The sequence below is a fragment of the Saccopteryx bilineata genome, chromosome 1, assembly GCF_036850765.1.
Source record: "Saccopteryx bilineata isolate mSacBil1 chromosome 1, mSacBil1_pri_phased_curated, whole genome shotgun sequence".
Lineage (NCBI taxonomy): Eukaryota > Metazoa > Chordata > Mammalia > Chiroptera > Emballonuridae > Saccopteryx > Saccopteryx bilineata.
The window spans coordinates 357,054,750-357,073,728 of NC_089490.1; the positions used below are offsets into that span (position 1 = coordinate 357,054,750).

At 38.6% G+C, this 18,979-nt stretch overlaps 1 protein-coding gene across 3 annotated transcripts in view; it reads right to left on the reverse strand.

Moving 5' to 3' along the window:
- The window catches only part of RNF141 (ring finger protein 141), a 44,478-nt gene that overhangs the window by 5,874 nt on the left and 19,625 nt on the right, over positions 1-18,979 (reverse strand). For all 3 annotated transcript variants that reach the window (XM_066250945.1, XM_066250947.1, XM_066250946.1), the window contains exons 4-5: positions 7,526-7,707; positions 1,692-1,799 (exon numbers count right to left, since the gene is read on the reverse strand). In XM_066250945.1, coding sequence (XP_066107042.1) covers positions 1,692-1,799; positions 7,526-7,707 — 290 coding nt within the window. The remainder of the gene's footprint in view (positions 1-1,691; positions 1,800-7,525; positions 7,708-18,979) is intronic.

The following is an 18,979-nucleotide window of genomic DNA, read 5'->3' on the forward strand; positions in this document are numbered from 1 at the left end:
TCACTGGTTCAAAGCCCCGAGGTCACTGGCTCTGAGCAAGGGGCTTGTCAGCATGGGGTCACTGGCTTGAGTAGGGGAATCATTCACATGACCCCTAAGCTGGCCAGCTTGAGACCATGGGTTGCTGGCATGAAAAGTCCAAGGACATTGGCTTGGACAAGGGGACACTGGCTTGGCCCCAGTCAAGACACAAATGAGAAGCAATCAACGCACAACTTAAAGTAATTACAAGTTGGTGCTTCTTACCCTCTCACTCCCGTCCCGTCTCTCTCTTTCTCACTTTCTCTCTTAAAAAAAGTATCTGCAACTTTCATTATTACTTGTAATGTAAGCAAAGATCTCTGATTCCTATTAACTTTGTCCTAGGAACTAAACATTTTGGGAGAGAAAAATGTTCTGTGTCTTGATTGTCATACTTATTACATGGTTGTAAAAATTTGTCAAAGTGAACTGAAATATATATGTAAAATGGATGCATTTTCTTGCGTGTATGTTATGCTTTAATGAAGTTGCTTTTAAAAGTTAAAATAATTGCCAAAATGTCCTCCAAAGCGGTTGCACCAATTTATATACTGACAAACAATATATAAAAGTGCTAGTTTCCCCACAAGCTTGCCAATATTGTATGTGCTAAAACCTTGTCCTACCTGTAAGTGAAAGTGGTTTTATAATATTGCTTTACTTTTTTAGTTAAATAATTATAAGGATAAATGTCTTTCAGTTGGTACTTGAAGAGATCTAGATTTTATACTTTTGGATAGATGGGCAGGTTCTGAAAAAAAAGTGTTTTTAGTTTCTAAATTTGGAGACTGAATTTCCATTTATTTTAGCAAAAGAAGAAATGTCAAAAAAATCTTTATTTGTAATACCAAAAAATCAGAAATAACCCAATGTGCATCAACAAGTAAACAGGTAAATAAGCTGTGGTATATCCATACAGTGAATACTCTGTAATAAAAAGGAAATAACGATACATATTATGTCAGTAAATCTTGAAATAATTACATTGAATGAAAGCCAGACAAAAATAGAGGATATACGGTATGATTACAGTTATAAAAGTTCTAGAAAATCCAAATTACAGAGATGAGAGTAGAGTAGTGGTTGTCTGGGCATAGGAAGGAAGTGGTGGGAAGGAGATTTCACAATGGGATACAAGGTATCTTTGTGGAGTAATGAACTTGTTCATTATCTGTATTGTGATACTGGTTTTTGTGCAGGTATACATATCAAAACATCAAATTGTACTTATTAAATACATGTAGTTTATTGTATATCAATTATAAATTGTCCTAAATATGATTCTTATTTTATAGAATGAACTTAACTAACTGAGCTCTAAAGTTTCCTCCAGGTCCAATTATTCAGGGTTCATATTCTTTCCTCTAATCATATATAAAGGAAATATGTAGAAATAAGTAAAAAGAAAGAGTATGATTTTAGGCTCGAGTCAGGCACAAATCTCCTAACAGCTAAAGTAAACTGCTAAAACTAATACACATTTTATAAACTTTAAGTATAAAAATAAAAAATATATTTTTAACTACTAGGAGGCATGCCATAAAATTCAAAATACTAAAGAACAAAATCTTTTATACTTAACTACAATATTTTTGTATTTTTTTAAAGTTTATTCATATACACGCTCCCTTTTTCCTTTGCCTATCCCTTAAGGACAGCAGATAACTTACCATTTATCAATGCACTTCTGACAAAAGTTGTGAGCACACGGCAGGATGAGGTCAGCTCGACTATCCATGCAGATACAACACTCCTCCTCATCCGTCAGCTGCTTCACCCTGCAAGGTGAAAACCGAGCTGGAACAATGATATTCTCTGCTGTCATTCTAGTTTAAACTGTTTCCATTACCTTAAAAAACATTATCAAACATCTATGTGACCTCAGTATAAAGCTTTCCTTAGGGAAAGCAATTATATTAGGGAATAAGTACTAAGAGGGGCAGATTTCATAAAGAAAAACTGGATAAAATGTAAATTTTGCAACAGTTAAAGAGAAAATATGAACTAGAAATATTCAGGTCTTTCTGAAAACCACTTAGCTCATTTAAATCATGATATTTATATAAATGAATTCAACCAATATATGATTTATTCACTAAGCAGGATACAAAACTCTCTAAAATATGGACCTTGCCATCAAAGCCTTCCTGTGTTGATGCTGATAATGAGCATATAAATGAAAAGATAGCTTAGTCTGAAGTATCAATGCTATAGGAAATACAAAAGGGATAGCAGGCAAAGTTTCTATCCTTAAGGAGCTCTTTTATCTTGGGAAGAAAAGTGACATCGACCTACTCCAGCCACAACTTAGAGCAGGCGTCCCCAAACTACGGCCCGTGGGCGGCAATGCGGCCCCCTGAGGCTATTTATCCAGCCCCCACTGCACTTCTGGAAGGGGCACCTCTTTCATTGGTGGTCAGTGAGAGGACCACTGTATTTGCAGCCCTCCAATGGTCTGAGGGACAATGAACTGGCCCCCTGTGTAAAAAGTTTGGAGACCCTCAATCTTAGAGTGTCCTGAATGGGACTTTGGAGTAGTGTTTTCCTTTCCTGGAATACCCTTGTGAGTTTGGTAAATTCCAATCTCAGTAACTCAGCTCCAAATATCATCTCCCTGTTCTTAAAACCAGCATACACCTCAATTAAAGAACTGAAATATTGTATTTCAACTGGCTGTTTATTGGTGGGTCTATCCATAAACTGTAAGCTCTCTGAATAAAGGGAGTTTGTCTTAGGTTCTCCATAAATGTTTTTTGAGGTGATTTTAATTTGCTTTTATCCTTTGTGCTATTTTGTAGTTTTTAGGTTTTCTTCATCAAGCATGTATTACTTTTTTCATCATACAAAAACTGAATGTTTAAATAATATAGCCACTAGACTATAAACTTAAGGTTAGAAGCTATCTCTAACATGTTTTTAATTCTCTGCTATAATATATGACATTGAGGTGTCACTTTAAAATTAATCAATTTGAACATAAAACAATACACGCAAATGTCAAATGTGCATTACATGTAATAACTGTGAAGTAAACAAGGAGGAAATGAGTATATTTCAAACTTGTTGGAAATATGAAATAAAAAAATGATAGTATTTTGCTAGGTGAAGAAACAAAGCTGTGGAGGTAGAAAAAAATGTGTGTGTGTGTGTGTGCATGCATGCATGTGTGTGCATGCACATAACAAGGAACCTGGCATGATGCTCTAGGAAGAAAACTGAGGGAAAAGTTTGCTTAAATATGGCAGAGATAATCTGATCGTTGAATATCAAAATGAAAAGTTTAAACTTGTTCTGACAGGCAGACTACAATTAGAGTTTGATCAACTGGAAAGTAAACCCCCACTGAAATAATAATTTAGAAAGATTAGTTGGGAGTGCAGTATGAGGGACAGTCAGGGGTAGTCAACCTTTTTATACCTACTGCCCACTTTTGTATCTGTTAGTAGTAAAATTTTCTAACCACCCACCGGTTCCACAGTAATGGTGATTTATAAAGTAGGGAAGTAACTTTACTTTATAAAATTTATAAAGCAGAGTTACAGCAAGTTAAAGCTTATAATAATAATTACTTACCAAGTACTTTATGTCAGATTTTTGCTAAGTTTGGCAGAATAAATCTTTATAAGACAACTTACTATAGTTAAATCTATCTTTTTATTTATACTTTGGTTGTTCTGCTACCACCCACCATGAAAGCTGGAACGCCCACTAGTGGGCGGTAGGGACCAGGTTGACTACCACTGGTCTAGAGGGAGAAAAACCAATTAGATCCTTATTTCAGCAATTCTCCTTTAAGATAAAAGGGGCATTATGAAAGACAAATCAATAGGACGTGATAAAAGATTACATGCTATGCTTTAGTAACACAGAAAAATAGGGTGACCACTAAACTGAAATGGTGAAACTGAGTGAAAACCTAGATGGATGTGGATCTAATGCATTGGATTTTTTTCTACATATATTCATTTCAACTTTTAAGTGCCTTTTAGGTGCTACATATTATGCCAGACCCAGATGAATTGGGGTCTCTGCTTTTGATAAGCTTATAACTTACACCTAAAGATGTGGACTTGGGCATCAGGAGCAGAGAACATAACTGAATCCATAAAGAGTGACAGAGTTCTCTGACATTTAGAGTGTAAAAGTGAGGTGCAGAGGTCTATGAAGGACAGCATTCTGGACAGAGATAAAAGAAACAACAGGAGACACAGAAGCAGCCAATGAAACCTATATAATATTCACCTGATTATTTGCTACCTTCCAAGCAGAGCAGTGACCAGAAAAAGAAAAGTCTTGCTCTACTTGTCTTTGTGAGACCACTTATAGAGCATTCCGTTGTATGCTACCCTGAAAGGTGTTTTGACAGATGAAGGATCATCAGGAAAGCCTCCAGCACATAGAAGAGACTCATATAAACAAATGCTGAAGGAAGTGGGGATGCTTATCCTGAAGAACAGAGGCTCAGTGAGAATCTGATGACTGTTTTCAAATATTTGAGGGGCTGGAAAAGAGAACAAACTTTTTTATGGAATTCCAAAAGGCAACGCCACTAATAAGTAGACTACAGCAATAATCTGGTGATAATGATAGTTAAATCTTACATATTATTATGGGCCAGGTACTATTCTAAGTATTTTACATATATGAACTCAACTCTCTCGAGTCCTATGAAGCAGACAGTATTGTTATCATCCTCTTTTAAAAGATGAGGAAACCGGTCCTGGCCAGTTGGCTCAGTGGATAATGTCGGCCCAGCATGCGAACGTCCCAGGTTTGATCCCCAGTCAGGGCACACATGAGAAGCAACTAACTGCTTCTCCTCCCCTTCCTCTCCTCCTTCTCTCTGTCTTCCCCTCTTGCAGCCAATGGCCCCATTGGTGTTCGAGCATTGGCCCCGAGTGCTGAGGACAGCTCAGTAGACTCAAGCTTCAGCCCCAGATGGGGCTGTCTGGTGGATCCCAGTTGGGGCAGGGAGTCTTTCTCACTATCTCCCCTCCTCTCACTTAAGCAAGCAAACAAAAAAGGATGAGGAAACCAAAGAAAGAAAGTTTAATAACTCGTTCAAAGTCACACAGGAGTACAGGCAGGATTTGAACACAGGCAATTTGGTTCTCGAGTCTGTGCTGTCCTGACTCAAGAGGGCCAGATTCTGGCGATCTGAGGAGTATAATACAAAAGAGATTTCACAGTAATTAGAACCATGTGTATATGAAAAGGCTTGCTTCTCTGAGGCTGTGTGTGAGTCCCATGTGACTGCAGGTGTTCAAGTATAAGTTGGACTACCATTTGGCTAAATGTCGTCAGTACAGTCTCACTGTTCCAAGTGTTATCCATGGATCAGCAGCAGTGGCACTACTTGGAGGCTTGATAGAATCTCAAGCTCCTCCTCAAAATCACTGAGTATCAAAATTTAGGAAGCACTGCAGTACAGGATCTTTTACACCAGAGAGGAATAATGCAGGGTGGAAGCATGGCTGTGTTGCCTACAGGCCTGACTGTGAATCTCAGCTGGGCCGACTTTCATCTATGTTATTTATTTGTCTAAACCTCAGTTTCTTCATCTGAAACAGGCCAATAATTATATTTTCATTAGGTTGTGAGGATTTAATGAATTCATAAATGTAAAGCACTCATCACAATGTCTAATACCCTATAAGTACTCAATAAATGTAAAACACTAATGGAAACATGCATCAGATGTAAGGCTGAACCAACAAATACCTCTTAAGATCCTCTTCAACTTGAAGAGTTTGGCTTTTATGAACTAGTGTACCAGGGTGTAACTAAAAATAAAAAAACATACAAAGGCAAGAAGCAGTCCTAACCTATTAATCTGGCACTGGATTTTTTAGTCTTGAGGGCACATGAAAAGGAGTAACACCCTATCTCCTTCACTGCAACAAGAAAAAAGTATTACTTTCATTTCATTTGCTTCCATAGAGCTTAAATATACTGTTAAATACTATTCTTGGCTTTCAAAATACTGTGTATAAGTAATCAACATTTTGGAGAGGGAGAGAAAAAAAGCAGAAAATGAGGACACTTGGGCCCTGGCCGGTTGGCTCAGCGGTAGAGCGTCAGCCTGGCGTGAGGGGGACCCGGGTTCGATTCCCGGCCAGGGAACATAGGAGAAGCGCCCATTTGCTTCTCCACCCCCTCCCCTTCCTTCCTCTCTCTCTCTCTCTTCCCCTCCCACAGCCAAGGCTCCATTGGAGCAAAGATGGCCTGGGTGCTGGGGATGGCTCCTTGGCCTCTGCCCCAGGTGCTAGAGTGGCTCTGGTCGCGGCAGAGCAACGCCCCGGAGGGGCAGAGCATCGCCCCCTGGTGGGCAGAGCCCCGCCCCTGATGGGCGTGCCGGGTGGATCCCGGTCGGGCGCATGCGGGAGTCTGTCTGACTATCTCTCCCCGTTGCCAGCTTCAGAAAAACAAAATACAAAAAAAAAAAAAAAGAAAAAGAAAATGAGGACACTTGTCTTTGAAAGATAAACTTTACAAAATACAGGAGCAATAAGCCTTAACACTGCCTATAATGTTCTAAACTCTTTTGGCATTTCAGTAACACTTTTAATCCCAAACCGAGAAAACCAAACAATCCTATTAAAGGTCAACAGAAAATGATAATTTTCTTGAATATGAAAATACAATTTTATTACAACACTGTATTTGGAAAACAGCTGGTTAAGAATAGACCAGAAAGTACAACTCGAACAATGAAAGAGAAATTCTTGCTAAGCATATTTTTAACTTCAAGGTAAAAGACACTGTTAATACAGGTTTCTGCTGTCTACTGTGTATGACAAGGCAGGATGTCAACATGTCTGGATCTATGTAAGACTTTCCAATGAGGCATTTACAAATTTAAATTATGTTCATGTTTGTCAAATGGCAACAGATGGGAGCTTTCACATGCCAAAAGCATTATAGAGAAGGAAAAGAAAGTTTAGATAGAACAATAACATATTAGGCCTGAGTAAACAAGCACCATCACAGAAAACTCTAGCTGACTTCATTTCCTTCTGGTATATATAATATGTCCATCAACTACTTGTTCATTCCAGGATGCACTGCCAAATCCTGGAACCAGTATTTACAATTATAATGCTCCAATTAGATACTTTTAAGGAAAATTGAGATGGTTTTGCCATTCTTAGACCCAATTTCTTGAAGGGCTTTGACTATCTAAAAACTTAAATATCTATTATAAGAAGGGTATTAACTATAAATCTGTTGTCATGCAAGCATGTAGAGTGGAGAGTGGATGCACAAAAAGGGGTTGACAGAAACATTCCCTGGTGTGAACCACTGTAACTTTTCTTTAATTTGGCACTCTAACAATGTTCTGAAGCATAAAACAATTCAAAAGTTAATCTGGGGATATAATATCAATTGAGACAAAAAGTAATGTAATTTAAGATATCACAGAGAGCACCAGCAAATAGTAATGAGATTTCAGTAGCTTGCATATTGGAAAATAAGAGAAGCATAGTTCTTATGTATTGTATACCTTCCCATCCAAATGCTAGCCTGACAAGATGTTACAGATGATGAATTTTCATCAGGGTCATCAGAGGTGGAGCTGTGTGCCAATACTCCTGCTGCTTGACTTGTGATGTCTTTATAGAGCTGAATAAACTGGTATAAATTCATGATCCGTGATGCTTCCACAATACCACTGCTTTTGTTAATCTAAAAATGCAAAGGAAATGAAAAAAAAGCATTCCAAAAAACGATAATTTCTCTGATCAATTCTTCCCCAAAAAGAACAAACACTTAGACATCCTAAGAAACACAGTGTTCCAGGTTTGCAAACTACCCAATAAGACAGCAAGAGTCTGAACAAATGAATAATATCATGTCCCCTACAATTGTGAGGTTCAAATTAGCTACACAAATTTATCTCATTTGATATTAAAAATAACCCTGTATGGTTGATTAGACATCATCTTGTTTAGAGTTGATGAGGTCAGGCAACTTTCTCAGACTTAAGAAATGAATTTTATTGATCAGCATTGACAATTCATTTTCATTTCTTAAAGAATTTCTTTTTATTTTTTAAAATTTTATTTAGACAATTAATTTTAATGGGGTGACATTGATCAATCAGAGTACATAGATTCAGAGAAAACATCTCCAGATCATTTTGATATTTGATTATATTGTATACCCATCACCCAAAGTCAAATTGTCCTCCATCACCTTTTATTTGGTTTTCTTTATGCCTCTCCCCTCCCTCACCCCATCCCTCTCCTCCCTTCCCCTCTCCCTGGTAACCACTGCACTCTTATCTATGTTCATGAGTCTCAATTTTGGGTCCCTATAAAAAACCCCGAATAGCCAAAGTAATTCTAAGGAAAAAGAACGAAGCTGGGAGCATTACAATACCTGATTTCAAATTATATTATAGAGCCACGATAATCAAAACAGCATGGCATTGGCAGAAAAACAGACACACAGATCAATGGAACAGAACAGAGAACCCAGAAATAAAACCACATATATATGGTCAAATCATCTTTGATAAAGGAGCCAAAAACATACAATGGAGAAAAGAAAGCCTCTTTAATAAATGGTGCTGGGAAAACTGGAGAGCCACATGCAAAAGAATAAAACTCGACTACAGTTTGTCTCCTTGTACCAAAATTAATTCAAAATGGATCAAAGACCTAAATATAAGATCTGAAACAATAAATTACATAGAAGAAAACATAGGTACTAAACTCATGGACCTTGGCCATAGAGACCATTTTATGAATTTGACTCCAAAGACAAGAGAAGTGAAGGCAAAGATAAATGAATGGGACTACATCAGAATAAGAAGCTTTTGCACAGCAAAAGAAACTAACAACAAAACAAACAGCCAACTAAATAGGAGATGATATTTTCAAGAATTTCTTAATTAAAGGATTTATTTGAATCCAAAAACCACATGCCATTCTACTACAACTGAAACAACAAATTGCCTTCTTGAATATCTTCAGTTCTACTTTATACCCAAACTTCTGAACTAAAGTGAGAAAATTACGTTAAAGTAAATCCTAACAAAAGTGGTTGAGTTTTTCCCAGAAGGACATTTTGATGTATAATCTATCAAAAACTCATTTAATATGAAGCAAACCAGTGTCTACAGGTTGTATTTTACCCTGTTCTTAGCTTACAGTTCTTTTTGAGAGAGGGAGGGAGTGTCAGAGAGAGAAGGATCAATTTGTTCTACTTTGTCGTGGACCCACTTATTGCTTCTCATGTGCCCTGATCGGGTCAAGCCAGCCCCCTCAGGATAGAGCTGGCATCCCCTGGGATCACACTGGCAAACTTGTGATCTCAGTGCCCTGGGGAAGATGCTCTATCCATTGCACCACCAGCCAGGGCTAGCTTACATTCTTAATGTAAGGAGGTATTTGGGGTAAGTATGAGGTAATAGGTTAAGGAGAGATAATATTGCTTTCAGATTTGGAGACTCATGAAATGGGGCATATATTCACTTTTGAAATGACCAAAATATTAGGGTTGAGGGCAGAGAACATGAATTAATCAATGGTGGCACATTAGAGAGGTGAAAGACTTCCTTTCAGCACAGGAGACGGCATCGCTTACTTCTATGGGTACAGAAGTAAGCAATAAAATCTATTACGTGCATATCAAAACAAATGAACCAACAAAATCAGAAAATACTTAGAAAGAAATGAAGAATTCAGGGAGAGATACAGCAGGCCTTAAAATTATGAATCAAGTAAGTTTTGAGGTATAATGATGTAACTGGGGATATAAAAAATAAAGTAGTTAGGTCAGATATTAAAAAAACATTGGCTCTGGCTGGGTGGCTTGGTTGGTTCGAGTGTCCTCAGGAAATGCCAAGGTTATGGGTCTAATCCCTGGTCAGGACACGTACAAAAATCAACCAATGACAGCAAAAATAGGTAGAGAGCAACGAATTTATGTTTCTCTCTCTGTCTCTCCCTTCCTCTCTTTAAAAGTCAATAAATAACAACTTAAAAACATATCAACATTTCCATATTTGGAATGAAAATAATGATAGCTAATAACATTTATTGCTTACCATGTGAGAAGGTAATGAGAGGAATAACTGAGAATCAAGTATGAATCAGATTCCATGTTGTGAAAATGGCAAAGCCATTACTAATAATAAAAAAACTGATTAAATTTTGGGGTGGTAAGATCTGTATGGAAATTCAAACATAATATTCTTTGTAATAAAAGACTATGCAGGGAGTTGAGAACAAGTTAGAATTAAAGGTAATAGGAATTTATAGATTACAAAATAGATTTTCAGAGCTGAAGAAATTGGGCCAGTCTTCCTTTGAAACTGCACAGTTCAGAAGAAGTCAGGGAATATTCACATAGAGATAGTATTTAACAGTGGGCAGTAGCTGAGCAACCAAACAGCGATGCGATTGGCCCACCATGAAAGCTGGAATGCCCACTAGTGGGCGGGAGGGACCAGGTTGACCAGCACTGCAAAAGTGGGCGGTTTTTATAAAAAGGTTTGTCATCAGAGCTTGGGCACGCAGTCCTGCCCGGTGGTAGAGCCAAGGCTAGCAGCCGGTCCTCCTGCAAGGGCAGGGCGAAAGCCCGGGAACAGGCGGAGACCCACAGCTGAGCAAAGGTGCTCGCCAGTGCCCTCAGGACCGAGCATAACATCACACACGGGGGCGGGGCAAAGGCCAAGGCCACCAATGCTTGTGCACCCGAGTGCGTGATCACAGCCACTCCCGTGAAGAGAAAATGCGGAGGCAGAGAAATACAACACAAATAAACCAACAGAAATCCCCAGAAAAGGCCCTAAGTGAATCAGATATAACCAAATTACCAGATGCAGAGTTTAAAATAACAATTGTTAAGATACTCAAAGATATCAGAACAACCATAGATGGCCATTACGAAAACCTAAATAAAGAGATAACAAATATAAAAAAGGACATTGAAATAATAAAAAAGAATCAGAAATGACAAATACAATATCTGAAATAAAGATTACAATGTAAGGAATTAAAAGCAGGATGGATGAAGCAGAGAATCGAATCAGCGAGTTAGAGGACACGATAAATAAAGGCACAGAAGCAGAGCAGAAAAAAGAAAAGAGAGTCAAAAAGTCTGAGGAAACTCTAAGAGACCTCTGTGACAACATGAAGAGAAATAACATCCGCATCATAGGGGTTCCTGAAGAAGAAGAGAAAGAACAAGGGATAGAGACTTTGTTCAAACATATCATAGCGGAAAACTTCCTCCAATTAAGGCAGGAAAACATTTCACATGTTCAGGAAGCACAGAGAACTCCATTAAGGAGAAACACAAAGAAATCAACACCAAGACACATCATAATTAAAATACCAAAGTTAAATGATAAAGAGAAAATATTAAAAGCTGCAAGAGAAAAAAAGACTATCACCTACAAAGGAGCCCCCATAAGGATGACTTCTGACTTCTCAACAGAAACGCTTGAGGCCAGAAGGGAATGGCAAGAAATATTCAAAGTAATGCAGAACAAGAACCTACAACCAAGACTACTTTATCCAGCAAGGCTATCATTTAAAATTGAAGGAGAAATAAAAAGCTTTACAGACAAAAAAAAAACTCAAGGAATTCACTGCAACCAAACCAAGGCTGCAAGAAATGCTAAGGGACCTGTTATAAACAGATCAAAGGAAAAAAAGAATATAGCAAAAGAGGAATACAGTTTTAAAGAAAAAAATGGCAATAAACAATTACATATCAGTAATAACCTTAAATGTTAATGGATTAAATGATCCGATCAAGAGACATAGGGTAGCTGCGTGGATAAGAAAACAGGACCCATACATATGCTGTCTACAAGAGACACACCTTAAATCAAAAGATGCACACAGACTGAAGATAAAAGGATGGAAAAAAATATTTCACACAAATGGAAATGAAAAAAAAGCTGGGGTAGCAATACTTATATCAGACAAAATGGACTTTAAAACAAAGACCATAGTTAGAGATAAAGAAGGTCATTACATAATGATAAAGGGAGCAATCCAAAAGGAAGATATAACCATTATAAATATCTACGCACCTAATATGGGAGCACCTAAATATATAAAGCAGACTGTGATGAACTTAAAGGGCGAGATCAACAGCAGTACTATAACAGTAGGGGATTTCAACACCCCATTAACATCATTAGATAGATCCTCAAGAAAGAAAATTAACAAAGAAACAGCAGACTTAAAGGACATATTAGATCAACTCGATTTAATAGATATCTTCAGAACCTTTCACCCTAAAACAGCAGAATATATATTCTTTTCAAGCGCTCATGGTACATTCTCTAGAATAGACCACATGTTAGGGCACAAAAGCGGTCTCAACAAATTTAAGAAGATTGAAATCATATCGAGCACTTTCTCTGATCGCAATGGCATTAAACTAGAAATCAACCACAATAGAAAAATTGAAAAACATTCAAACACTTGGAAACTAAATAGCATGTTATTAAATAACGAATGGGTTAACAATGAGATCAAAGAAGAAATTAAAAAATTCCTAGAAACAAACGATAATGAGCATACATCAACTCAAAATTTATGGGACACAGCAAAAGCAGTCCTGAGAGGGAAGTTTATAGCATTATAGGCATACCTCAAGAAGCTAGAAAAAGCTCAAATAAACAACTTAACCCTGCATCTAAAAGAACTAGAAAAAGAACAGCAAGTAAAGCCCAGAGCTAGTAGAAGGAAGGAAATAATAAAGATCAGAGCAGAAATAAATGACATAGAGGCTAAAGAAACAATACAGAGAATCAATGAAACCAGGAGCTGGTTCTTTGAAAAGGTAAACAAGATTGATGAACCTTTAACCAGACTCACCAAGAAAAAAAGAGAGAGGACTCAAATAAATAAAATTAGAAACGAGAGTGGAGAAATAACAACTGACACAACAGAAATACAAAATATTGTAAGAAAATACTATGAAGAACTGTACGCCAAAAAACTAGACAACCTAGATGAAATGGACAAATTCCTTGAATCATATAATCATCCAAAAATCAATCTGGAAGAATCAGAAAACCTAAACAGACCAATTAAAACAAATGAGATTGAAACAGCTATCAAAAAACTCCCAAAAAAGAAAAGTCCTGGGCCTGATGGCTTCACAAGTGAATTCTACCAAATATTAAAAAGAAGAACTAACTCCTATCCTTCTCAAGCTATTTCAAAAAATTCAAGAGGAAGGAAGACTTCCAAACTCCTTTTATGAGGCGAGCATAATTCTGATTCCAAAACCAGGCAAAGACAACACACACAAAAAAAATTATAGGCCAATATCCCTGATAAACTTAGATGCAAAAATCCTCAACAAAATATTAGCAAACCGGATCCAGCAATATATGAAAAAAATCATACACCATGATCAAGTGGGATTTATTCTTGGGAGGCAAGGCTGGTACAATATTCGCAAATCAATCAATGTGATTCAACACATAAACAAAAGAAAGGAGAAAAACCACATGATAATTTCAATAGATGCAGAAAAAGCATTTGATAAAGTCCAGCACCCATTCATGATCAAAACTCTCAGCAAAGTGGGAATACAGGGAACATACCTCAACATGATAAAGGCCATCTATGACAAACCCACAGCCAACATCATACTCAATGGGCAAAAATTAAAAGCAATCCCCTTAAGATCAGGAACAAGGCAGGGGTGCCCTCTTTCACCACTCTTATTCAACATAGTTCTGGAAGTCCTAGCTGCAGCAATCAGACAAGAAAAAAATAAAAGGAATCCAAATTGGAAAAGAAGAAGTAAAACTATCATTATTTGCAGATGATATGATATTGTATATAGAAAACCCTAAAGTCTCAGTCAAAAAACTACTAGACCTGATAAATGAATTCGGCAAGGTGGCAGGATATAAAATCAATAGTCAGAAAGCAGAGGCATTTTTATACACTAACAATGAACTGTCAGAAAGAGAAATCAAGGAATCTATCCCCTTTACCATTGCAACCAAAAAAATAAAGTACCTAAGAATAAATCTAACCAAGGAGATTAAAGACTTGTACTCGGAAAATTATAAAACATTGATAAAAGAAATCAGGGAAGATACGAATAAGTGGAGGCATATACCGTGCTCATGGTTAGGAAGAATAAACATCATTAAAATGTCTATATTACCCAAAGCAATTTATAAATTCAATGCAATACCGATTAAAATACCGATGACTTACTTCAAAGATATAGAACACATATTCCCAAAATTTATATGGAACCAAAAGAGAACAAGAATAGCCTCAGCAATCTTGAAAAGGAAGAATAAAGCGGGAGGTATCATACTTCCGGATATCAAGTTATAAGGCCACTGTACTCAAAACAGCATGGTACTGGCATAAGAACAGGCACATAGATCAATGGAACAGAACAGAGAACCCAGAAATAAACTCACAGCTCTATGGACAACTGATATTTGACAAAGAAGGTAAGGGCATACAATGGAGTAAAGACAGCCTCTTCAACAAATAGTTTTGGGAAAATTGGACAGCTACCTGCAAAAAAATGAAACTAGACCACCAACTTACACCACTCACAAAAATAAACTCAAAATGGATAAAAGACTTAAATGTAAGCCATAAAGTCATAAGCATCTTAGAAGAAAACATAGGCAGTAAGCTCTCTGACATCTCTCGCAGCAATATATTTGCTGATTTGTCTCCACAGGTAAGTGAAATAAAAGACAGGATAAACAAATGGGACTTTATCAAACTAAAAAGCTTCTGCACAGCTAAAGACAATAAGAACAGAATAAAAAGACAAACTACACAATGGGAGAATATATTTGACATTGCGTCTGATAAGGGGTTAATAACCAAAATTTATAAAGAACTTGTAAAGCTTAATACCAGGAAGACAAACAATCCAATCAAAAAATGGGCAAAAGAAATGAATAGACACTTCTCCAAAGAGGACACACAGATGGCCAATAGGCATATGAAAAAATGTTCAACATCATTAATGATTAGAGAAATGCAAATTAAAACCACAATGAGATATCACCTCACACCAGTCAGAATGGCGCTCATCAATAAAATAACACAGAATAAGTGCTGGCGAGGATGTGGAGAAAAGAGAACCCTCCTGCACTGCTGGTGGGAATGCAGACTGGTGCAGCCACTGTGGAAACAGTATAGAGATTCCTCAAGAAATTAAAAATCGAACTGCCTTTTGACCCAGGTATACCACTGTTAGGAATATACCCCAAGAACACCATAGCACTGTTTGAAAAGAAGAAATGCACCCCCATGTTTATGGCAGCATTGTTCACAATAGCAAAGATCTGGAAACAGCCCAAGTGTCCGTCAGTGGACGAGTGGATTAAAAAGCTTTGGTATATATATACTATGGAATACTACTCAGCCATAAGAAATGATGACATAGGATCTTTTACAACAACATGGATGGGCCCTGATAACATTATACTGAGTGAAAGAAGTAATTCAGAAAAAACTAAGAACTATATGATTCCATACATAGGGGACATAAAGATGAGACTCAGAGACATGGACAACAGTGTAGGGGTTACAGGGTGGGGGTAGGAGAGGGAGGGGGTTGGGGGAGGGGAGGGGCACAAAGATCATGGTTTTTCAGCATTTGCCATATTTCCCCTTTAATCTACAGACAGACAGCAAATATTTACTTATGGTGTTTCCACTATAAAGATGGCTGTCTTAGGGACAAATGCTGATGAACTATTTCAGCAATTCCTCCTTCTTCAAAGACTTACATGTCAACATAGAGCTCCATGTTTCATAGGACATACTCAAGCTCACTCCATGCTCCCTGGAGCTTTAGCACAAGGGAATGCCTTTTTTTTTCCTCTCTTTTCTTTAACTTTTTTTTTTGTTTGTATTTTTTCTTTTATTTACTTATTTTTTGTATTTTTCTGAAGATGGAAATGGGGAGGCAGTCAGACAGACTCCCGCATGCACCTGACCGGGATCCACCTGGCATGCCTACCAGGGGGGAATGCTCTGCCCATCTGGGGTATTGCTCTGTTGCAAACAGAGCCATTCTAGCACCTGAGGCAGAGGCCATGGGGCCATCCTTAGTGTCCGGGGTGGCTTTGCTCTGGTGGAGCCTTGGCTGCGGGAGGGGAAGAGAGAGACAGAGAGGAAGGAGAGGGGGAGGGGTGGAGAAGTAGATGGGCGCTTCTTCTGTGTGCTCTGACTGGGAATCGAACCCAGGAATCCTGCACACCAGGCCAAGGCTCTACCACTGAGCCAACCGGCCAGGGCCTAGGAATGCCCTTGTTGATCAAGCTACCCAAAAGAAAATTATATGGAGCAACCATGACAGACCGAGCAAGTCAGTTTCATACTATTCATCACCAGAACGCTGCAGCCCGGTGTAAACAGTTTCAACTTTCTCGGGAAGCAGCACGGCAGATTGGGAAATCCTGTCCAAGGGGTCCTATACTGCCCCTTCATTTGGAATTAACCCTCAAGGACCCCTACCAGGACAACTTTGGCAGATGGATGTTACTCATATACCTTCATTTGGCAAACAGTTGTATGTCCACATTACAGTGGATACATATTCCAGATCTATAGTAACCTCTGTCAGAACAGGAGAGGCTGCTAAGCATGCTATAGCTCATTGTCTGTATGCATTGTTCTATTATTGGATTTCCTAAACTGGCTAAACTGAAAATGTTCCTGCATATGGAGCAAAAGCAGTTACTGTATTTTGTCATGCTTACAATCTTTAAAGTTAAGGTATTATTAAAGTGTACTCAGCAAACATTTTAAGGTTAATTAAAAAAAAAATTCATTAGGGGGTAGTCATATCCTGGAACTCCTACGGGTCTACCATATCATGTTTTTTACTTAAAAAAAAAAATTACATTTTTTGGAATGCTGATGAACAGGAGACACCAAATCTTTTTCGCCTGCAAACTACTACCTTCTTTATTAGATCCAGCTAATAACACTGTTTTGTCTTTTTCCAAATAGCTCCAGATATATGGAAAAGATTTATATAGGCGGATGCGGATCCTCAAACCCCTCAGCGAGATCTTCTGAGCATGGCTTTTAAGATATCTAGAGGCAGAAAAAGCCCAGTAGAGATCAGGGGAACTACCAGCTATTAGGATACACCCTTAAAGGCTCCAATGCCCCAAAGGGGTCTCATAGGATGCCATCTGGGTCCTACTTCAATAGTGGAAAGGAAGGTCATTGAGCTAAAGCCTGCCAGGCTTACATGCCTCTGCTGTGAGGAAACAGGGACACTGGAAGGTAGGCTTCCCCCTTGCTCCTCTAAGGGAGGGTTCAGTCTCTTCCAGCCCTGCTCCAGCCACCTATGACCTAACCTTGCCCAGAAAGCTCTGGTTTGCCACTGAAGGCTGAAGGTGCCCAGGGCCGTCGGCCCCATCTACGACACTGTGGACGAGCCTAGGGTATTTCTTCCAAGAAGCAGGTAAACTGATCTCATTTGCACAAGGGCCTCTTAACTACGTGTTGCCTGAATAGTCAGATTTTTTTATTCTTCCCTCAAAGATCTCTGTTGTGGGTGTTGATAGTCCTATTTGCTGCTGCTTTGCTTAATATATAGTGTTTCCTTTATCCCTCCTACCTCAATGCCTCACGCATATTTCAGGCTGGGACCTACTCCTAATTTAGAGCTCTCTTTCCCCCTTTTGCCAACTTCTATTATGAATCTACCTTTGCCATCCATCTTAGTGTATCCCAAGGTTCTCTTTATCATGCCACAGTCACAGAGCTCCAGGGAAAAGCAACCTGGTCTCATCTCTCCAGGCAGAGAACAGAAGCTCCATATCCACACATGCTGCAAATGGCTTTTCCAGTCTACCTGAACCATTCCCAGCTAGAAGCAGCAGTCGTTGGTACTTGGACATGAGCTGCAAAGTATAGAATGGTGACAACAATTCCAGTGCCATGCGGACTTTTCCTGGATGTGGACTTTTCTTGGACTCCTGCTCCCTGTGACAGCTCCTAACAGACTGAACTGTGGTTGGGTTGCATTTTTCAGGGATTTGGCATGGTGATGGGGCCAACTTGGACTCGGTGAACATGTTAAGGACACTGCTCTTTTATGGTTTCTTGCTGTATTGGCCAAGAGTTTGCTTAAAGGCTTTTAATCACTGTAAAAAAAAAAATAGAAGACTGGATAAAGAAGATGGGACACATATACACCATGGTATATTATTCAGCTAGAAGAGATGATGACATCGGATCACTTATAGCAGAATGGTGGAATCTTGGTAACATTATGCGGAGTGAAATAAGTGAATCAGAAAAAAACAACTGCAGGATTCCATACATTGGTGGGACATAAAAGCGAGACTAAGAGACATAGACAGGAGTGGGGTGGTTACGGGGGGTGGGGGGAGGGAAGGAGGGAGAGGAGGAGGAGGAGGGGGAGGGGTACAGGGAAAACTGGAGAGAGGGTGATGGAGGACGATCTCTCTTTGGGTGATGGGTATGCAACAGAACTAAATGACAAGATAACCTGGAAATGTTTTCTTTGAATATATGTACCCTGATTTATTGATGTCACCCCATCAAAATAAAAATTTATTTATTAAAAAAAAAAAGGTTCGTCATCACTGGGTTAGACAGATATTAGTGCTATGGAGATGATTAAACAGAGGAGATAAAAATGCTAAAGTATTGTAGGGAAGGCCGCACAGAGAAGGTAACAATTAAGAACTGAAAGGGATGCAAGAATGAATCATATAACTATTTGGGGCAAAGATCATCCAAGGCTGGAAGAATAGGAAGAGCAAAGGCAGAAGTGTCCCTAGCAAGGAGCACAAGGAGTCCAGCAAAGAGCCCAGGGCAGGTGGAACAGAATGAGAGAGGGAAGAGTGGGAGAAGACAAGGTTAGGGGGTGAGGTGTGGACAGAATGTATAGGACTTTGCTGATCATGATGCAAAAGAAAAAAATCTCCTTACCCAGGAGT